The sequence below is a fragment of the Nelumbo lutea genome, chromosome 3, assembly GCF_056320005.1.
Source record: "Nelumbo lutea isolate HS-2025 chromosome 3, American lotus-T2T, whole genome shotgun sequence".
NCBI lineage: Eukaryota > Viridiplantae > Streptophyta > Magnoliopsida > Proteales > Nelumbonaceae > Nelumbo > Nelumbo lutea.
The window spans coordinates 10,781,069-10,804,114 of record NC_142686.1 but is presented as its reverse complement, the minus strand read 5'-3'; the positions used below and the strand labels follow the sequence as shown (position 1 = coordinate 10,804,114).

Here is a 23,046-nt window from a genome sequence, read left to right as displayed (position 1 = left end):
CAGTTGTCATCAAATGACCACTTACCCCAGGGGTGTCAATTGAACTGGATTTGGTCCAATTTGATCTAGTCCGATATGAGTCCATTATAAATGGACCAGGTCCAATCCAATCAAATGAATGTTTTGGACTAATTTAGACTGGTCCAATTCAATGTTTGGACTATTCAATCTATTCAAATTCACTTTGATTTAGATTGATTTCAACCCAAACCTGGTCCATTGACACATATATTCTTATCTTAAATCAATGGACCAGATATTGGCTTAGTCCAACCCAATCCAATATAAATTTGTTAAGGATGAACCAGGTCTAATCCAATCTAATAAATATTTTGGACCAGATTGGTCCAATCCAATATATCTTGTTGGTCCATCCAATCTGTCCAAATTGATTTTGGACTGGACGGGGTCCAATCCAAAACCGGTCCATTGACACCCTTACTTACCCGGGCTGGGCTGGATTAAAACTTATAAACTCACACTGATCTGATTTTCCTCTGGGCATAAGTCTAAATCCATCCAAGGCAAGCCCGGCCCATGATGATTTCTACCTTGGCCCAGGCCCTATCCATCGCTAGGCTGGGTTGGCCAGGATGCTGGACAAATCATTATATAAAATATACTACATCAGATCCATATATGTGGATCTTTGGTAGGCAATTTCTAAAAGAATCCAGGTCATGCAAATGATGTACCAAATCAATATCATCCAAAATATGTATCAAAACTTCAATTAATCTACTGTACCAAATAATATATAAAAATCAGACTATCAAAATTGTCTCCTGTTAGAAAAGAATTAACTTGACAATTTGACATTAATTAAAGTAATGTATTGAACGTGCCAACTGGCTAGTTGGTAAAGTCTCCGGTAGAGACTTTGGGATGGTATCCCTCTTGCACCAGGGTTGGAGGGGGTTATGGATTTGGGGGATGGACTATCCCATGGAGCACGGAAAAAAAGAGTAATATATTGAAGCGATGTTCTAAATTTGGGGGATCAACTAATCCTGGCCATTCAAGCGATGTTCTAAATTTGTGGTGGGGGTGGGGGGAAGGACGAGCATATAAATATGAAACCAAATGAGATGTGGACCATCAAATTGACCTCCTAAGATTGGTCAACTAATCTAAGACATCCAATTGGTGTAAGCCAGGAGCTAACTTTGCATTCTTCTATTTTTCTAATGGTCTGCTAATAAATTGGGTAAATTGTAGGGACTAAAATTTTATATGTATCATTTTAATTTTAGTACTTTAACTTTATACAAGTCCAATTCCCTTAAATTAACATTATAGTGAAGGGTAAATTTACTAAAATTCTCATTTTTCTTTATTGTTAATTTTTTATACCTTTGAACTTAGGATGCAAATTATCTGTGGCAAAGTAAGCGTCCAAAAGTGAGACTACCCCCAATGAAGACATCGAGGGGAGCTTAATTTGCTGTTGCTGGTATGCATCTAAAGTCTAAAATACAAGAAGATTAATAGTAAAAATAGAGAATTAGAATATGGGCATTTTATAATTTTACCCCTCACTGACCGTAACACTATTTTAACGGAATTAGACTTAAGGCCGCATTTGTTTGAGGCGGAAAATCGAATCGAGGTAAGTTTTATACTTCGGTTCGATTTTACAAGTGTTTACAAAGAGTTTAATTTTATTTTGTAAATTAGTGTAAAACTCCACTTTGAATTCTCTTTACATCGATAATCGATGTAAAATATGCATCGAAATTATTAATGTAAAACTCATTGGCTTCTATCATCGAAGTAAAACTCCTCTCACCCTCATGTCTCTCTCCTCCGTTTCATATGTTGTTCTCTCGCCATTGCCATTACTTCTTCATCGAACATCCAATACGAGATATTCTCTCTTTCACTCTCTCTCTCTCTTTCACACACACACAGATCTCTCATTCTCTATTCTCTTTCTTGGTATTTGAAGTTCTGCTCATACAAAAGACGTTGTGCACTATCGTCCTTGTCTAGCGACAAACAAAGTATAAACACTATTCCAGCCAAATGAAACTAGATCTTTATGCTTGTCACCGAATTTGATTGATGGTGCGCAATCCGGTCGGTCCTACCTGTCAACAATCTTGCCTCGGGCTGGAGCACAAGGTGCCTGAAACGGGGGGAAAGCGAGTAATCTTCGGGAAAGAACCCGGTGAGAAAGCTCCGAAGCTCAAGTTAGTATTTCCTCAAAGGAAAGATGAAATCAGATGGCGCAAAGTTTACATACCTTGTTCTTGGGGGGTAGAGAGCCTTTTATGACCACTTCGCGCACTCACTCATAAGCTTTTGTCTGGTCGGGTATGATTATCTTTGCACTTCTGCCAGTTCGGGTGTCATCACCTCTGCTGGGGCAGAACCGCCACTGCTCTCTTTGTCGGAGCAGTCTCTGTAACTGGAGATGGCGGTGGCAGGTGGCCATTGAAGTGTGGATGTCAAGCATCAGATCCCAAGCCAGTCAGGTGCGCGCCCCTGGATACGGACTCCTTCAGTGTTAAGCATGGTACTTGTTCAGTTTGGCGTCCTGGAGGCGAAGTGCTGGAGTGGTGTGCGAGGTGAAGTCTTGAATTCGGATAGAGGTGTGGCCCGAACTGCCATGGGGCAGGCCAGTTCGGGTTGTTGCCCTTTGTGTTTGTATGGCTCGGGGCCTAAAGGAGAGCTCGGGCTCCTTGTAGGGAGTTCGGACCGTTGGTTCCTCCTTTCGGAGCTCGCGCCTTGGGTGTGCTGTTGTGCCGAGTTGTTGCCTTGGCCACGTGTTGAGTGGTTACGAGGTTGGGCCAAATATTCCTTCATCAATTGCCCCCCAATCCTCGCGCAAAGGGACTTGCCTGCGGGCCATTGGATTTTCTTTGATCAGAACCGTTGATTTTCGGTTATTGTGGGTATAAATAGTGGGGGACTTGCGAGGAGACTTGCGCTGGCGCTCTTTCATTTTCAAAAGACGTGCGGCCAGTCACGTCTCGGTCTCAGGAGACGTGTGGTTAGCATGATTGCGGGCCATTGGATTTGCTTTGATCAAAACCGTTGATTTTCGGTTATTGTGGGTATAAATAATGGGGGACCCCAGTTGCTTTGTCATTCTCCTGCGTTTTGCTTCTTGAGCTCGCGTCCAAGTTTCAGCTCGCGTTCAAGTTCTCGTAGTCCGTTTGCTTTTGGAATCCTTCTTCTCCTCCCGATGTCTAGCTCGGATATCTCAAACAGTTCTTCAAGAGGGTCAGATGCAGGTTCTACGAACCGAGTTGCATCCCCCAACAGTCCTAGTGAATCCGAGGTAGAGCTCAATGAAGAATTTGAACCCATAGGCCGAGTCGCCTCGGGTAGTTTGGCATCCTCTTCTTGTTGAGGTCGGACGTTAGACAAGTTTGGGCCTTTGACCATGACACTTGAGGGGCCTCATTCTCTTATTACCCAGTTCAACTTGCCTAGGGAGTACACCTATTTTATACCCTCGGACAATTTCCCTTGGAAACACGGTCCTAATGAGATCGTGATATTCCGAGAGCAGCTCGTTGCTGGGTTGCCCCTGCCTTTCTACCCCCTCATTGTTGAGGTTATGAACCACTTTGGCATTACTATCGGCCAGCTCCACCTGAACTCTATTCGTAACTTGGTGGGGACAATCTCCCTATTTTGCAAACAAGTCTTGCCTTTAGACCTGAAGATCTTCTCTTCCATTCTAATACTTAAGAAGCAAGTGGGTCCCCTTCCCGGGCATAGGCGGGCGTATTACCTATCTCCTTGCCGGGGTTTTAAGATTTTACACGATCTTCCCAACAAGGTCCCAGCGTGGAAACGAGACTACTTCAGGGTGTGAAGTGCATTGGGGTGGCCATTCCAAACCAGGTGGGGGATGGTTGCCCCTGACGCCGGTGTTACGCTTGATAGGGAGACGACGAAGGGCTTCTGACAAAGGGCATGGCTTAGGCTAAAATGCCACCATTATTTGACGGAGAACAAGCTCATTGAGGTCGGTCTGAGTTCGTTTAGGTTCCTTACTCAGAGATTTGTCTTTTGTTTTGCTCTGTTCTTTCGTTTTCCTGATGCCGGGCTCTTTTTGCAGGTGTGATGGACTCAGAGAAGACTCGTGGTGGGAACTTGTTTCACGTCATGAAGAGGAGGAAGCGAGTCGCTAAACGAACTCATGCTGAGCTGCCCTGAGATGCGGAGCCCGAGGTACCAGACTACCCGTCAGTGGATCCGCCCAAGGAGCTCGAGATGGCCCCTCCAGTACATGAAGCGGCAGGGGCCCCTTATGTTGAGGCTACTTAGATGGGGGCTCCCGCTTACTCTGAGTCTGCTTACACGCGAGCTGGGCCTTCAGGTTCGGGAGCCCAAGGCGAGTTCAGGAGCGTGTTGTTGCCGAACCACGCTCTTCAGAAGAGTAGGGAGGCCATTTATCCTGAGGAGGTCGTGGCATGGACCGAGCTTCCTTTGAACCGGGTAGCTTGTCGTGCTGCCAGTCATGCCATGGTGGTAAGTCAGCGATTTCTTATCGGGCTCTTTGCTTTTATCTTTCTTGCTATCGTTCTTTTGATCATTTGTTCTTTCCTTTTGGTAGGTGAATTCTTTTATCCATGCCTTGGCGGCCCAAGTGGAAAGGAGCTCTAGGCAGGCGCGAGCTGCCGAAGAGGCTTACCACACTGTCGAGGTGGCTTCTCGTGCTGCACAGGCCAGACTGGTGAGGTCTCAGAGAAATACTGAGGCCATGGGAGCTGTGGTGAAGCATATGGCGGACCTGAGACTGGATTTGCAGCATCAGGTTGAATACCTTCAAGAGGATATTAGGGAGAGGACTAAGATCTTTTCTCAGGGCCTCGAGGATGCCAGAAAGAAGGCCGTCGATGACTATATTGCCTCGTCGCGCTTTGATGACATGATGGTGGGCTCATATAGAAGGGACTTTAAACTAAGCCGGTGGATGATCTGGAATACGTACCCCAAGCTTGATATTAACGTTATAACCACTTCACGCATTACTCAGGAGATGGCCAATGCTGCAGAGGTGAACCAGACTCTGAGGATGAGGCAGGACCTTCGGGTATCATTGAAGTGCCTTCTGATGGTGAAGAAGTACCTCCGAGCCTGTGAGCACGATATTGTATATATACATCTTTTTTTTTTTGGAAATGTACACTCCCTTATTTCGCAATGGAATGACTTTCTTTTGGTTAAGTGTTGGTTGCTCTCTCTCCCGTATTGATCGTATTTGCTGAACTGACCATATGCCCGATCTATTTTGCCCGGGTTACTGCACTCGTGTGGCTTGTTTTGCCTTCGCTTGCCTATGCCGAGGTCCTTGTTAATTCGGCATTCTAGCCTTAAGGCTCTGGTAGCGACTTAGTCCACTTCGCTTAGTGATCTATAGATAGTATCGTCTCAAGTTAACGACGTTCCACACTCAGGGTACTTGTTTGCCCTCTAAAGTTTCGAGCTCGTATGCCCCCCCAAGCGCTCTCTTTACTAGGTAGAGCCCTTCCCAATTCGGTCCAAGTTTGCCCACGTCGGGCTCAGGAACCAGGTTGTCGACGCGGAAGTTCCGCTTCTTTACTCTAGCATTGTAGTACCGAGCTACTCTTTGCTGGTAGGTTGTGGTCTGGGTGTACGCGAGGTCTCTTACCTCGTCCAGTAGGTCGATGTTGGTACATAACTCGTCTCCATTTGTTTGATTGTCATATGCTTCAATTCGTAGTGTAGGTATTTCGATCTCTGCTAGGATTACCGCTTCAGTGCCGAAGGTGAGGTTAAAGGGGGTTTCTCCTATGGCGGTTTTTTTCGTGGTTCGGTGAGCCCATAGAACACTTGGTAGCTCGTCTGCCCACAACCCTTTAGCTCGGTTTAGTCGCGCTTTCAGTCCGCGGAGGATAGCTCTGTTCATTACTTCTGTCTGACCGTTTGCCTGCAGGTGTGCGACCGATGTGAAGTTCTACTGAATTCCCATATCTTAGCACCACTCCTGAAACTTGATATCCTCGAACTGCTTGCCATTGTCGGAAATCAGTACCCGAGGTAACCCGAAGCGACATACTATGTTCTTCCAAAAGAAGTTCCATACGTTTCGAGCTGTAATTGTTGCCAGAGGTTCAACTTTTATCCACTTTGTGAAGTAATCTACCGCCACCACTAGAAACTTCCTTCCACCTGTTGCTGGCGGGAATGGCCCCAGGAGGTCGATCCCCCATTGCGCAAAGGGCCATGGACTGGTGAGGTACTTGAGGTCGACGGCAGGCTGATGGTGGATATTGGCATGCTTCTAACACTTGTCGCATTTTATGACGAGCTTGACGGCCTCTGCCTTCATCGTTGGCCAGTAGTACCCTTGTCGAAGTGCCTTTTGGGTGAGGGCCCTGCCTCCTAAGTGTTTGCCGCACAGACCATGAGTGTCGCGGAGTACCAGCTCGGCTTCGGTAGGTCGCAAGCGACACAAGTAGGGGAGCGTATAGGACCGTCAGTATAGTCGTTCGTCTATTATGACTTATTTGGCTGCCTAGCGCTACACCCTCCTGGTTGCATTGCGGTCCGTAGGGAGGGTTCCATCTAGTAAGAAGCTCGCGAGTGGGTCGATCCAGCTTGGCTCTGCTTCAAGGATGGGAGCGACCTCCTCTACCCCACCGAGAATGCTAGGCCGAGATAAGCCCTCTATGTACACGGTTCTCATGGTGTTGTGACTCGTGCTGGCTAACCGGGACAGGGCGTCGGCCTCAGTGTTCTCTGACATCGGGATTTGCTTGATGAAGTGTGACTGGAAGTTGAGCAGCGCTTCCTTTACTTTTGCCAAGTAGGCGATCATAGTCAGCTCGTGTGCTTCGTATTCGCCCGTAACCTGGTTGACTACAAGTTGGGAATCGCTGCAGATAACTATGTGTTTTGCTCTTACCTTTTGCGCTAGGTTCAGCTTATCTATCAATGCCTCATACTCCGCCTCGTAGTTGGATGCTGCGAACTCAAAGCGTAGTGCGTATTCCAATTTCGTGCCACCGGGCCGCGCAACACTATTCCAGCCCCGCTACCCTGCTGGTTCAAGGAGCCATCTACGTGAAAGATCCATGGCTCCTCATCACAGTACGCATTTGGCTTAACCAAGAGAGACACCACACTGGCTGCTACCTCACGGGGTTCAGACTCTATTGGCTTGGGAGATCCAGGCTCACCCGAACTGGGGATCTCGGGTTCAACCAGCCTAGGGACTTCGAGGCTGAACATGCACTCAGCGATAAAATTTGCTAAGGCTTGGGCCTTAATAGCAGTTTGTGGCTTATACTGGAGGTCGTATTCATTGAGCTCGATGGCCCACTTTGTCAACCAACCGGAAACCTTAGGCTTGAGTAAGACTTGCCTCATAGGTTTGTCAATTAAGACGATGACAGTGTGAGCCTGGAAATATGGGCGGAGTTTCCGAGCTACAATTACCAGTGCATATGCTAGCTTTTCTATTTGCGGGTATCTCGTCTTTGCTCCCTGCAGAATTTTACTAACATAATAGATGGGTCACTGGACCCAATCTACTTATTTTATCAGTACCGAACTGACCACCTCGTCGCTTGCCAAGAGGTACAGTTCTAAGACCTCGCCCTCCTCGGGCCTGGTTGAGATTGGCACACTAGCAAGGTAGATTTTTAGCTCGTCAAACGCGAGCTGACATTCTCGAGTCCATTCGAACCCTTTGCCTTTGATTGCTTTAAAGAAAGGTAGACGGCGGTTTGCCGATTTGGACATGAAGCGTCTCAGAACGGCTATGCGACAATTTAGCCTCTGAACTTCTTTTACTTTTCGGGGTGGTCTCATATCTAGGATGGCCTTTATTTTGTTCGGGTTGGCCTCAATTCCGTGCCGGTTGACAATGTACCCTAGGAACTTACCCGAGGTGACACCGAAGACACACTTGTTTGGGTTTAGTTTCATGCTAAATTGATGCAGAATTTGGAAGACAAAATCTAAGTCTTATATTAATTCTTGTGAAAACTGCATCTTGACGACCATGTCGTCTACATAACATTCTATTTTTGTGCCAATTAAGGGCCAAAACAACTTCTTCACAAGTCTTTGGAAGGTCGCCCCAACATTCTTCAGTTTGAAGGGCGCAGTACAGGTCGAACTAGGTTATGAAGCTTATTTTTTACTCATCGGACTGGTCCATCCTGATTTGGTTGTAGCCCGAGTAGGCATCCAAGAAGCTTAGCAACTCATGTCCCGAGGTCGCGTCCACTAGGCGGTCAATTGTAGGGAGGGGGAAGCAGTCTTTTAGGCAAGCTTGGTTCAGATCGGTGTAGTCGATGCACATGCGCCACTTGCCATTTTTCTTTTTTGCCAGCACTGGGTTGGCTACCCAGCTCAGGTAATGAACTTCCCTTATGAAGTCTGCTGCAAGGAGCTTTTCGACGTCCTCGTCGACTGCCCTCTAGCGCTCCGGGGCTAAGTTGTGTTTCTTTTGTCTAATGGGTCTGACTACAGGGTCAATATTAAGTTTGTGAGTTATAAGGCTAGAGTCAATATCGGGCATATCGGCCATGGACCGTGCAAAAAATATCTAAATTTTGAAGTAAGAAACTCACCAGTTCGGTTCATAGAGGTTCCTTGATGGAAGCACCGATCTATAGCGTTCAAGCCGGGTCTGTAGCTGAAGTTGGGATTGCGACCGTTTCCTCTGTGGGAGAAGCTCATTCCTTGCCCTGCTCCGCAGGTCGCTCCAGTTCGAGGTCGTTGGCCGCCTTGTTTTTTCCCTTCAGGGCGGCAACATAACACTTGCAGGACTCAAGCTGATCGCCCCGTGTTACCCCCACACCGAAGTCTGTAGGGAACTTCATTGCCAAATAGTAGGTGAAGACCACTGCCCGTAGGACATGTGTAATTGGCCACCCTATTATGGCATTGTATGGGGAGGGGGTCACGACCACCGGGAAATCGTGGTTGAGTCTGACCGCACAAGGCCATGTGCTGACTTCCATAGGTACTATTATTTTCCCGAGGGGCCTGACTTCCTCTCCGCTAAAGCCCACTAGAGGAGTGTTCGCGGGCTTCAACTCGCTTCTCTGCAACTGAAGCTGGTCAAATGCCGATTTGAAGAGGATGTCTGCCGAGCTACCTGAATCCACAAGTACGCGCCTGACTTCGAAGTCACTGATCCTTAGTCTTATGACAAGCGCGTCATCGTGGGGGTAGTGGACCCCTCACGCATCATCTTCCGTGAAGAAGATCAGTTCTTCTGTATTTGGTCTCTTTGGAGGGTTCTGTTCTTCTCGGGCTGCTTTGCGAACTGACATCTGGGCCGTTGCCAAAGTACAACCTGCTACCACTAAACCCCCCGCTATCACGTGGATGGTTCCCCGAACTGGCCTCTCTTCTAAAGGCTGTCTTTGCGATGGTTCGACTGGCCTGTTGCTGGATTCGGGGGCATCTCTTCCGTGCTCCCATTGCCGACCTGTCTTATTATTATTATTATTATTATGTTGTACAAAATTTCTCAAGTACCCGCGACGGATGAGTCCCTCTATCTCGTCCCGGAGATTATTACACTGTTCGGTACTATGACTGTGATCTTTATGGAAACTACAATACAAGTTTTTATTTCTCTCATTTGGGTTCCCTTTTAGGCGAGGTGGCCATTTTAAGTATGGGGTGTCTTTGATCGTCACCAAGATCTTGGTCCGCCTCGTGTTTAAGGGTGTGTAGTCCATCCGAGCTGCTAAGGGAGCTCGGAACAGCTTGCTTGGCTTTGTCTCCCGGGCCAGGTTTTTTCTTCTGTCAACCGGGTTAAAGGGCTCACCTTCCCTCTTCCTTTTCTCGATCTCGCTTTTGGTCCTTTGGTTGATCTCTTCCTCTGTTCTCATGAACTTATCCGTGAGCTTGAGGAATTCGACTATGGTCACGGGCTAGTTAGCTACCATGTGCCATTTGAACTCCTTGTGTGTTACACCGCGGGATCTAGTCGCGGTATCTGCAAGCACGCGTCATTGAACCACTTGATGTAGCCCCGGATGAACTCTCCTTCCCTCTGGACTACTCCGAAGATGCTTTCTTGAGTTCTGGGGCGCCGCTTGCTGGTAACGAAGTATGCGGTGAAGACCTGCACGAATTGGGTCCAGCTTCTTATTGACCCAGGGGCCAGATTCCTATACCAAGTGCGAGCCACCCCCTTGAAGGTGGTGGTGAAGGCCACACACATGCACGATTCACTGGCCCTGGCTAGGTGCATTTGGGACTGGAAGGCATCGACATGGTCGTTGGGGTCAAAGGACCCATCATACTTGTCTAAAGGGGGGAGCTTGAAGTCTTTGGGCATGGGGACTGCAAGGAGTTCTGATGAGAGGGGGGAAGGAATTGAGAGAATATGGGCAGATTTTACCTCATCCGAGCTTGTCTCTTCTTTACCTCTGAGCTCGGGTAGGACACGGGTGGTAGTTCGGCGACTTCGTCGGCGTCTTCTTTGTTGAGTGGGCCTGGTACTGGCACTGCTGGTCTCTGTGTTGCCGAGCTCGATGGGCCTGGACTGTTGGTAGTCTGCCACTAGGATGTTGAATCGATTCTCTATCAACGGGAGCTCAGACTTGGAGTGTCGAGATACTGACTTGGCGGGCGAGGTTCTCGACCCGTCGGCGAGCTGCGAGGCGGGGGTAATTTTTCTTTCCCCTCGGCCCGGGGATGAGGCCTAGCTCTTGTGGGGGTTTTGAAGTTGGGAGGTTTCTCCTCGGTGATGGCGTCCACCCTGAGGGGCGGGTTTAACCGGATTTGGAGCAGAGTGCCGAGGTGGAAGTAGTGGCTGGTTCAGAGGCAGTTGGGGGAACTGCTGCTGATAATGATACTGAGAGATGTGGTGCAGTACTTGATGCTGTTGGAGCTGATGCTACTTGAATTTGTGCATTTGGGCTTGCATTTCCCGCATGCATTGCATCAGGTCGTCAAACTGGTTTTGGCTGGTCACCAGGGGGACAATAGTTGGTTCAGTAAAGGTTGTTTCGACAGGGAGAGGAAAGGGGGCATTCATGGCGGGAAGGTTTACGGGCGCCACTGTTCGTGGGGCGTTCAGACTGAGGATCCCATCCACCAGAAGGGGGATGGTGAACTGTCCGATGCACATCACGGGGACTTGAAGTTGTTCCCCGGTAGTGTTCATCTCCGTGCCACATCTAGCATTGCTGGAAGAAGCCATGAGTGTTGGGGATTTATGGAAAAAAGAGGTTATGAGAGTTTTAGAAGGAGGCTTTTATAAGCGTTCCCACAGACGGCGCCAATTGATGGTGCGCAATCCGGCCGGTCCTATCTTTCAACGATCTTGCCTCGGGCTGGAGCACAAGGTGCTTGAAACGAGGGAGAAAGCGAGTAATCTCCGGGGAAGAACCCGGTGAGAATGCTCCGAAGCTCAAGTTAGTATTTCCTCAAAGGCAAGATGAAACCAGATGGCACAAAGTTTATATACCTTGTTCTTGGGGGGTAGAGAGTCTTTTATAACCATTCACTCCTAAGCTTTTGTTAGGTCGGGTATGATTATCTCTGTGCTTCTGCTAGTTCGGGTGTCATCACCTCTGTTGGGGCAGAACCGCCACTGCTCTCTTTGTTGAAGCTGTCTCTGTAACTGGAGATGGCGGTGGCAGGTGGCTGTTGAAATGCGGTTGTCAAGCGTCAAATCCCAAGTCAGTCAGGTGCGCCGCCTCTGGATACGGACTCCTTCGGTGTCAGGCACGGTACAGTTGTTCAGTTCCGCGTCTTGGAGGCGAAGTGCTGGAGTGGTGTGTGAGGTGAACTCTCAAGTTCGGATAGAGGTGTGGCCCGAACTGCCATGGGGCAGGCCAGTTTGGGTTGTTGCCTTTTGTGTTTGTAAGGCTCGGGGCTTAAGGGAGAGATTGGGCTCCTTATGGGGAGTTCAGGCTCCTTGTAGGGAGTTTGGACCGCTGATTCCTCCTTTCGGAGCTCGCGCCTTGGGTGTGCTGTTGTGCCGAGCTGTTGCCTTGGCCACGTGTTGAGTGATTACGAGATCGGGTCAATTCTTCCTTCATCACTGATGATTGCCAATCCGTCTTAGATCTATTGACAAATCATCTAAACAAAGGTTCAACATACAGATCTAGTGATATTTTATCAATCTTATAATGTTTGGAATGTAATGCTCAATGTGACTTGGACATCACTGTACCTCTCCGTTGTCTGAGAGATTTAGATGTTTTGTTCATTCTCCAAAAGCATTACATTTCCAAAACAAGTTTTCCATCTATGACAAATAATTCCATCTAATTTACACTTTAGACAATCAAACATGATCAGTATAAATTTATAAAATCAATCAATTCTAATTTCCATTAATCATTAAACGAATAAACATTTTCCATCATCTAAAATTTGAATTTACACCTCAAACAAATGTATATTTCTAGAAACTTAGGTATTAACGCGGCACATTAGGCCCTAAAGTAAGACTATTGATTATAAAGTATAAAATAGTTATATATGATTTACCTTAATAAATATTCATTTATTAATGGAGTTCAACTAGTTGCATTCACTAATATTGATTGCACGTTAAATGCATCACAACCAATAAAATTAAAATTTACCTACTTTTCATTCGTTTAATTTTCACAAAATATCACATTATGATGTATTTACCATTACGTTCAAGATATCTTATCATATATTTTGCCTTTTTTTGGTAGACATCATGGAGATAGAACATTTATGTTTAGGGGGTTAAGCAGTATATATACAAAGTACAAGGGAGTTCTATATCATTTACCTTAATATTTTATTTTTTCTATTTTTTTATTACCACGTGCGACGAGTGCATCGACGTCCTGTCACCCTATAACTCTGTTGCAGTTTCCACCATGTCTCTGTTTTTCTTTCTTTCGAGGGTGTGTGCGGCTCTTTGGTTTACAAGGAAGCAATCTTTCTCTGTTCAACCTCCTGCGTCGATCATTCGATCGATCTTTCGTTTCTTGATATTTCAGTGTTCGAGTATGCTCGGAATTTCCAGAGATAACTCCTACGCTTCAGTTAGTCCCACGCAGTTTTATTTTGTTTGGGAACATTCTTAATATAGATCGTATTTGTGCTTCTTTGATCTGCGTAAGCTTGTTTTGAATTTGTTGGATTCTTTTGGTTGAATGGGATTGGGTTTAATTTTATTCCCTATCTCCTTGTGTTTCATTGAATATTGTGTTAAATGTATCTTTAAGCGAATTAATTTAGAACGGTAACTTTGGATTTATTGAAAATGCTGATGCGGTTCGATTAACTTATCGGTGACACATGATCTTTCGAAGAAAATTAGTTACTTTTTTTTCCCTTTACTCTTAGGTATGTTTGCCCTCTTGTCTTTTTTATTTTTTTCCCTTTACTCTTAGGTTGTTTCAGCCTTAAATGGATGAAAATTTTTCCACGCTGAAATATTTGAGCTACATTTTATCCGTTTCACAATGAAAAGGTTATTTTCCTTGCCATTTACATTAAAAGTTAGGAGTTAAGAAAAATTCCGCTATAAGAGGGTGGAAATAATAGCTGAGATATTTTATCCTGCAAAGTTTTTACATTCACCATACTTGTTGATTCCCAAGGTTTATCTTGTCAAAAGGGCCTCGATTAAATGCCTTCAAATTCAATCGAATATCCAGGTGCATTGATCACATTGAACATGATACCTTGAAATGCAATTGAGGAACCCCAACAATGATGATGCAAGAAGATCCTTTCAACTATGTCTTTACCCTTATAATGCAAATGTGCATGTGCATAAACAATAGTATGATAACGCTTTTCAGGATTGACATGCAGGCGAGCATGGTGAAATGTCAGTTAGTTGTGGGGTTTAACCAACTTTTTGATCTCTATCTTATAAAAGCAAGATATTTACTGATATCCATTAAAAGAAAGGTTTCAAACTTCTAACTATACAAATTTAACATATTTGAAATGGAAGGAATTCATGCATTATATATAATAGTTATAAGCATGAGAAGTGATTGTTGCTTATATACAGTCATTATCTCATCCTATTGAAGTACATTTTACATGTTTCACCACTAACCCCATAGAGTGGAAGCTAGTACAATCTTTTCTTTCAGCGGTTTTTGAATGGAATTCAGGCTTATTAAAATTTTACTACTTGGATGGCATTCCTTGTGTATGATATCTTTTTTAGAGTAACTGATCATGTTTTGCCTTTACCTTTTATCAACACCCTTGGGTACAAACAAAAGAGATGCAGCTGTATGTTGATAACAAAGTTGCTGTTGCAACGAAGAAAAGATGTCAAATTATTTGCAGCAATATAGATCGAATATAGGTTATTTCACAGTCTCAAATAATTAGAGTAGTTGGTTCAAGAAAGAAAGAAAGAGAAAGAGAACTAAAGTGTTGTTTGACATTTCAGCTGTCAATTGCTGTCAAATTTAATCAAATATGTGCAAATTTTTGTTGGGAACTGATCATAGTTTCTCCTGACCTTTTATTGACATACTTGAATACGAAAAAGAGGGATGCACTTCTATGTTGGTGGAGAAGGTTGCTCCTGTAGTGTGGCCAAGATGCCAAAACCTTTATAGCCAGCTACATATAGGTTGATAAGAAGAGGGTTGCTCCTGTCTAGCACTCTTTGCTCTTTATGTATTGAAGTCCTGGATTCCTAAAACCACCTCTTCACCCATTGCAAATATTTATACCAGTTATAGGTAATGGCAACATCCTGTTTTGGCATACATTTCTGCTTTCCAGAATCAGTATTACGGCTTCTGCAAGGTTGGGCAACTAAAGGGCTGAACAGGAGGGAGGGATAAACTATTATGGAATACTTACCCAGATTCCATCTTTTGGTTAATTTGGAAGGAAATAACTCATCGTATTTTTTTACAACAAATACTTTAATGTGGAGGAAATTAAAAGTAATCTTATAGGCTTGCTTTGTTTTTGGTCGGGTTTCAGGGAGTCCAACTGAGTTCCTTTTTGCAGGTTGGACCTTTTTTTGGATGAGTGCTTTTTTTTTTGAATATTCATAATGTATAGGTTCATGGGCTGATTTTTTTTGGTCGGCATCGTGCATGGGCTATTGAACTTTATTTTCCTTAACATCATCAATATAATACTTTACCTTCTTCTTAAAAAAAAAGTATTCTTCGGAATTTCTGATGTACATTCAATCAAATCCCAACCCAAATAATTTTATAATGTTGCTGGTTGTTCAATACTAGATATGGTTAGTTGTTGGTCGGCATTGTGCATGTGTTTTAAGCTTCAAGTCTTTAATGTGGATTCCAAAGCTAGATATGGTTAGTGGTTGATGAGTGTGAATTTCACAAATCCTTCCTTATTTTAGTTTTTCTTTTTTTTTTTTTTTTTTTGAGATATTCCCTGAAGATAAACTGTAGATTTTATGTTACATCTTATCATTAATAAGATAGTAGGAGAGTGTGGGATCTCTTATGTGAAATCTTTATCTGATTCATGGCTCAAATAGATGCTAGACTTTTGTTTGATCACTGACTATGGGCTATCCCTGAGTTATTGAACACAATCTCATTCCTTTTCCATTCATGACTGCATGTAGAAGCTCCTTGATGGTTTTAATGATTCATCTACTTCTTAAGAGATGTTATAAATTTACTGTGAAGAAGAAATACTTCATACAGTGGCTGATGCCGTAAGCATGTGCCAATTCTTTGGATCCCCTTCCTATTACATTTAGCAATTTTACAAAACAGGGGCTTTTTAAAAGGTTTGTGTTTTCTTATTGATACATGAAGACGATTTAAGTTTGTTTAGCTATTCACTGCTTTTCTTTATTGGTGTCAGGACAGCATTTGGTCTGTTTAAATTTGAAATGTTCTAAGTTGGTATAAATATGTTCTTGTTGGTTCTTCAGTGTAGCAACTAGTGTGTCTTATGGGCTTGAAAATATCGTGGAAAGCATGGAAAGCTTTAATAGGTTATAGTTAGCTTTGCCTTTAGCTTGTTGGTAAAGCTACACTATGATCTGTATTTTTATAATTATATTCTTCTTTTAGTATTGTTTCTTTGCTATTCATCGGCCTTGCAAATTTGTATCTTCATATTTCTGGGCATTAAACAAGTGGATATTTCTGAGCTTGCAGTTTGACCTTTCCCCCCTCTAGATACAAATTAGCATTTTCGGAAGAATTGCACTTCTTTCTGTATTTTTGTCAATAAGCTACACTTTTACTCACATGTTCTGTTTTTTTTTTTTTTTTGCTTTACTAATCCTAGTTTTTACTTATCTAATGGAAACATCATGTAGTGATGAAGTTGATGTGTTTTATGGGCATGATCAGATTAGGAACTGAGCTATAATACTTCAGTCTTAAGGAGAACAATGTCTTCCCCGAGTAAGAGGAGAGATATGGATGTCATGAAGCTGTAAGTTTCAAAACTCGTTTTGATACTCCTCTTTGAGTAACCTATTGCATCATATTTCTTACTTGTTCTGCTTCTTTCTGTTTATGTTTAGCTGACAAGATGCTTGGCTTACAGCTGAAAATGAGGTTCAGTTGGAGTTGTGGCTAATATTCCTTTTTTGTTTCTCTAGTTGGTGCTTCTGATGTTTGGTTTGATTTTTTTCAGGATGATGAGTGACTATATTGTGGAGCCAATCAATGATGGAATTAATGAATTCAATGTGGAATTCCATGGTCCAAAAGAAAGTAAGCTGGTTCTTCCCTGTATCTTACTACTGCTATAAAATGTAAACTTGCCTATGAAAAGAAAGCAGAAACTTTGTAGGTTATTAAGATGGATATGTTTCTGTAGTTACTGATATTCTACTTCCAATCAGGTCAAATGACCAAGTCCTTAGTTGGGGAAGATTCACTAGGTAATGTAGCTTAATAATTTTTTTATCGGTGGCTTAAAATTCATCCTATCTTCTTGAAATCCAGTTCATACAAGGTAAATAATATCTTCAGTTGTGCATCAACTATGTGGGCAACTTGTTTAAATAGGACAAAGGACACTAAATGTGATCTCTATTGGATCTTGGTAGAGGTGCAAATAAGGTTGTGAATTTGATGTCTGGTATGGGGTGGACTACCATAAAAAGTACGAAGATTTTGAACAAAACCTACTGAAATGAGGGTCTACAAGCTAAGGTTTTGGGTTCATAAGTTGCAAATAGCTTTAGGGAAGATTATGGATGATGGGTTGAGGTTCAAAGGATGGGTTTAAGAGAAGAAAATGGGGTAAAATTTCCTGGTTATGCAGAAACCTCCATGGAAAGAAAGTGAGAAATGTCAAAAACTAGAAAAACAAAAGGAACTTTTTGAAACAGATTGAAAATAGTTTTTAGGATGAAATTTAAAGGGAGCATTTGGGTCATGTGGGGATTTCACCACCATAAATTAATATTTATGGATGCTATGATTTCTAGAAGAGATTTATCTCCAAGGAAAAAACAAGAAACCAAGCTTTTGTATGGGTGGGAAGTGGGATTTCGAACAATCAATTTATTTATTTATTTATTTTTTTCATTCATCAAAAAAAAAAGTTGATTGTTCTTGTTGATGGCTTGTCAAGTCTGAAATAAAATCCAAAGAGATCAAGAGAAAGGAGATAAAACCCTGAAATTTCTCTAGGGCTTTTCTAAGAACTAGTAAGTGTGCATGTGCTTTGCACGTGGCAATTTCTTATGATGATGCTGATAGTAAATAATATGGTTCCAAATTTTTCTACAGTTTTTTTTTTTTCTTTTTATATTTCTATCTCTATAAAATCTATTCTTATTTGTCACACTTATTTTTTGTTTAATATGATGAAGATATGATATTAGAGGTGTACCCAAATGTTTTCTATGAAGATTTTTGTATTTTTTATACTTTTGTGTATTTTCATCTTTTTTAATTTTTATTATTATTTAACAATGACATCAAGGGTTAACACATTCTGACCCAAAAGGTTGAATTGTTGACTTGCCACCAAACAGGAAAACAACTCCACTTTGGGGTTGGTTTTAAGCATGTATTTTATTTCTGTCATCAATAAAAGCAATTATTCTTTGTCACACTTATTTTTCTTTAATATGGTTAGTATAGGATTCAATTAAAGAATGGGAGTTAATACCCTAAATATAAGACTTAATGAGAGGTAATTGAATGAGGAGAAATGTAGTAGTTAAAATTACATTTTGTGCCCTCACAGTTAGAGAGGGATCAAATTCAAAAATAGGGGTATTCTAGTCAAGAATAGGGATTCAATGAATGTTAATGGGGGAGTTAATACCTTAAATTTAAGACCTAATGAGAGAGACTTGAATGAGGAAAAAAGTGGTTGCTCAAATTACATTTATGTCCTTATAATTGGAGAAGGACTAGATTAAAAAATTGGGGTATTTTAGTCAAACAAAAGTTCCACTCTCATTCACACTTTTAATAGTGAACAGGAGACCAGAATACTGTTTACCATAATTATGAAAACACCCCCAAGACCCAAAAGTAAGTAGAAAACATTAAAAACTCCCTATCCACATGAAGTTTAATTAAAATATCATAAGACAAACAACTTCTAGTAACTAGATCCTAATACCAAGAAAAATGACAAAAAATGTCCTCGCTGCCCATAAATTAAAGAAAATAAAATCTGACATATTGACACTTAAGACTCATGCTTTAGCTTTCTAAAGATGTATAAATAGACTGATTATTCAGAATCCTAGCTTTGTCCTTGAAATACAAAAGCGTTGTCCATGTTATATTTGTTGAGGGTGTTCACTTGTTCTAGCTGAATTTATGAAGTAGCATAACTACTTGGGATACAGATTTTATTTCCTTTTTGTTGTAGTTCTCATTATGAGAACAATTAATGACTTATCTTAAAAATGCACTACATCTTAAAATTTATTTTCTTATTTTGGTTTCACTCGAAACTCATATTTTTGAAGGATACTTGGCTCTGTTTTTTATTATTTTCCAATCTGGAAATTTAATTATTTGGTTCCACCTGATCTCGTGTTGCTTTCAGGCCTTTATGAAGGCGGAGTGTGGAAAGTTCATGTTGAGTTGCCTGATGCTTATCCTTACAAGTCTCCTTCCATTGGATTTCTGAACAAAATCTTTCACCCAAATGTTGATGAGCTGTAAGCAAAGTTACCAAAATTAACACTCCCAGTTATTATCCTATTACAGAAATAAATTTATGGAACTAAATATTTAGATCAATATTAATCTTTAAGACTAAAATTGTAACCTATAAACTCTGTAGCTTTAGTATTCAGTAAGTATCTTTAGGGTGCAATATGGGCTAGGTTAACCCCAACACAACCTGAAAAATTCAAGTTGGGTTGAAGGTTGTGTTAATATGAATCCAACTTAACTTCAGGTTGGGTTAGGGTTGAGGCCTCAGCCAACCTGATGCAAGCTGAACCCAACATGCCTGTTCATATTTGCATATATGCATTCAGGCATCCATGCATGCATGTTTATTAATGTATGTGTGTGTATGTGCACATGTGTATGTATGTATCTATGTTGCACAGACACTTCCAAGTTTAAAGGCTAAGGTTTTTTAGTTGACATTAGTACTCCTAACCCAACCTGATCCCAACCCAATCCGGTTAGGGTTAGGGATGGGAGTTCAAGAAATTGGGTTGAGCTAGGGTTGACCTCATCCTGACCAAGAAGCATCTAATGTGCTTCACTTGTACTTTTTTTCCTTTACCAAATATTTCAAGTTAGGCAAATATTCTATTCCTCTTAAACGGTCCCCCTCCCCCCCCCCAAAAAAAAAAAAAAAAAAAAAAAAAAAGAAAAGAAAAGAAAAGATAAAAAAAGCCACCACCACCAGCGCCACCAATGTGATCAATGTGTTATATCTCATGCTGACCATCTACTATCTTATCATGAAATGCAGGTCTGGTTCTGTATGCTTGGATGTTATAAACCAATCATGGAGTCCAATGTTTGGTAAAAAAATTACTTATGTACTTGTTTATTGCAAATCTATTTTAAGTCATTCTAGGTCTTTTGATTAAGGTTCTTATCCTGGCTGCTATCACTGCAGATTTGTTGAATGTCTTTGAGGTCTTTCTTCCACAACTCTTGCGTTACCCAAATCCTTCAGATCCTTTAAATGGTGATGCGGCTTCTTTGATGCTGAAGGATCAGCAACAATATGAACAAAAAGTGAAAGGTGAAAATTTAGCTACTTTTCCTTTTTCTCTTCCCATCTCATCATTTGGATCAACTAGGACTTAATAAAGAAAAAGGCGGTTTTTCTTTTGCTCATCCTTGAGGAAATGCCTTTACTTTTATCCATAAATAAAGAACTAGTTCTCAACTTCTCGTTAAGAAAACATATCTGGTTAATTCATGGTAACAGAGTACTGTGAGCTATATGCTAAAAGGGAGAATATTACCAACGTTCCCACTGAAGAAAGTAGTGATGATGAGGACACAAGTGATGGGCAAAGCACAACCAGTGACGATGATGTTGCGGGGTATGCAGATCCATGAGGTTGATCCCCTTTCATTTCCTGTTTGTCACCAACCTTTATTTGTATAACTATATATCCAGTTGTTCATAAACCTTATTAGGCAGTTAGGGATGGTTAGCAAATTAACATGTCTAGTGAATCCAACCGTATGTAGGTGCAAGGGATCAAGGGTGAAAAAAAAATAGGAAAACAAACAATGATAGTAAAAGTTAAATGAAAATAGCTAAAATCTAGTTTTTTTTTTCCAATGGAAAATTTCATTATACCATGTCACTGGACATTTTGGTACGATTGTTTCATGTCCTGTTGTTAAAAAAGCCAGTGCACAGAGAATTGGAAGAAGTGGTTCTAGGGCGGGTTGCTAAACTTGTAAGCTTTTGGGTTGTTTGGTTAATTCACAGTAGAGAGCTGAGGGTAAAAAAAAAGGTGAACCATTGGTAGAGTTTTCTTTCTATTTCGTTTACTCAATGATGATAATCCAATTCCCTTGCAAAAGTCTATACCATACTAAAAAAATGAGAATGCTGCAATTGACATCTTACTGCTGCAAAAGACCCTGATTTTACTTTCCAACTTTGCCCTCAACTTTCTTTTTTTTCCCATTGTATGTTGTCATTTAATTCCATTAGTAAGTTGACTTCAACGTGTGATGCATATTGACATCTTAATATTTACTTAAAATTAACTTCATTTTCTTGTTGAGATTGAACATTATAGAATATCTTATTCTTTCTCACTAAAAGATGGTGGGTTTGATGAATTTAACGAGTTTCATCTTGTAAAATGATCTGGATGCGTATCAGAATTCCATTTCTTTGATTTCTTGGATTTAGAAGTTGCTGAGAAATATGGTTGCTGTAGCAAATTCCCCATTTCCTTTTTTAGTTAGTTTTCGATACTATTTTTGATCTGCTAAGTTTTTTGTTTCCAAGCAGAAACATATTGGATTCATAGTTTAGGGAGATAGGAAGATTATTTGTGCCTTCTTGGCCCCTCCAAGAAGCTAGAGTGATGGCCTTTGCAATTAAGTACATTGTTGGTTCGGGAATTCTCCGTTCTCTCTGGAAGTTTTCATAGTTAGTTTTTTTTGTTGTTTTTTTTTTTTTGAATTTTGATTGTTTATACTTGCATTGTTCTCTTTCTCTATGCCATTTCAAACCCCATTTGATATATTTTTTTTTGTGGGTGATGTACTGAAATGTGTTTTAGTTGAAATTTATGTGGAGAATCTTGTAACAAGAATTTTTATGTTAACTATCTTGTTAGGATTCATCTAAGCAAAAGAACATGTCTGCAGTTAGAGTCTTAGAGAGATTGAAGAGTCGAATGTCCTCTTGAGTGTAGAGATGTTACAAGGTTTTCCTTATTTATTTATTTATTTTTTTTTTGAGGGTGGGGGGAGGTAGTGGAGGTGTTGGAAGGCGTAAGGTTCAAGGTGAATTAGACTTTTCTTTTGAAGAGTATTTATGTTTTTACATGTTGAATCCTGGCTCTATTTTGCTAAGCCAATATCAGGCTATTCGTTAAATATATTTTTTTCTTTTTTCTTTTTGACTTCTTTTACTAAAAACCTTTCATTTGTCTTCTATTTCATAAAGGTGGCTTTTATTAATAAAGTAAAATTAAGATGAGAGTAGAGATGTAATTGTCCTTATATGTTATTATAAATTTAAATTAAAATTTTTGTTAATTTTCAGAACTTTTATACATGATTACTCTTCTAGGATATATTTCCTTTTTAATGAATTCTTTCTTCAATCAACAGTTAATCAGCTTGAATATTGACATAGTTTTGAGGTTTTGATGATATGGCTAGTGAGATGATTTGCCACTCAGCTTGATCAATTCAGTATGGGTAAGTTGTTATAGAGAGTTCAATTAAAGTTTTTCAACGTTGTCAAACATTTTTTTTTATTTCAACGTTGTCAAAATTATAGCCTTGTAGGGTTTCAAAATATCGATACGTTTATACACATTTTGGAGATTTTTTTTTTAATCTTTTTGCAACCAGTTCAGGGGGGCCGGTTTAGGTCTCCTCTACCCCCTGAACCGGTCAGACCTCTGATACACCCATTGTAGGGGCATATTGGAGGGGTCTCAGAATGATACATATCAGCCCGTGTTGGCCGATATGTGTCGATACTTTGAACCTTGGATTGTAGACTGTATTATTTTGTTTGATATTTTAAATTTAATTATAAAAAAGTGGAGTAACTATTAAATACTTGATTTTTGAAATAATTAAAAACGAATTACATTTATTTATTTATATTATTATTTTTTATTTTTACCCATGCATCGCACGGGTGCTTTACTAGTAAACCATAAATCTTGAAACATTGTTCCCTTGAGCGGGAGTGGTATGACTTAGAGGGTGTTTGGAACCGTGGGCGTTTATTCAATAAATGTTTTACGCTGCCACATAGACATCACTTCAGCAGTTCCCCTCGCTCTTCTGTACGCATTGAGAATAGAAGAAAGGTGACTTTGGTTTATGTACATGCCTATTGTTTGGGGAAGTTATTTTTTAAAGTTTAATCAAACGGTTAAGTGTTTTTTATTGTTATGCTGATGTGGTGCCTAGTGGTGACTAATTGTCATAAACGCTTGTAATT

At 41.2% G+C, this 23,046-nt stretch overlaps 1 protein-coding gene across 3 annotated transcripts; it reads left to right on the top strand.

The window, feature by feature from the left end:
• The first annotated feature begins 12,788 nt into the window (after positions 1–12,788).
• LOC148862886 (ubiquitin-conjugating enzyme E2 5-like) lies at positions 12,789–20,679 on the top strand. 3 transcript variants are annotated; one of them, XM_088979414.1, is made up of 7 exons: positions 12,789–12,995; positions 16,284–16,368; positions 16,573–16,652; positions 18,961–19,075; positions 19,849–19,901; positions 19,999–20,127; positions 20,317–20,679. In XM_088979414.1, the coding sequence occupies exons 2-7, from the start codon at positions 16,325–16,327 to the stop codon at positions 20,448–20,450; spliced, it is 555 nt and encodes a 184-aa protein (XP_088835540.1). In that variant the 5' UTR covers positions 12,789–12,995; positions 16,284–16,324; the 3' UTR covers positions 20,451–20,679. The 3 variants fall into 3 exon arrangements, with proteins under 3 accessions (XP_088835540.1, XP_088835541.1, XP_088835542.1); XM_088979415.1 differs by having other exon boundaries at positions 12,819–12,957; XM_088979416.1 differs by having other exon boundaries at positions 12,834–13,068.
• The last annotated feature ends 2,367 nt before the right edge of the window (positions 20,680–23,046 follow it).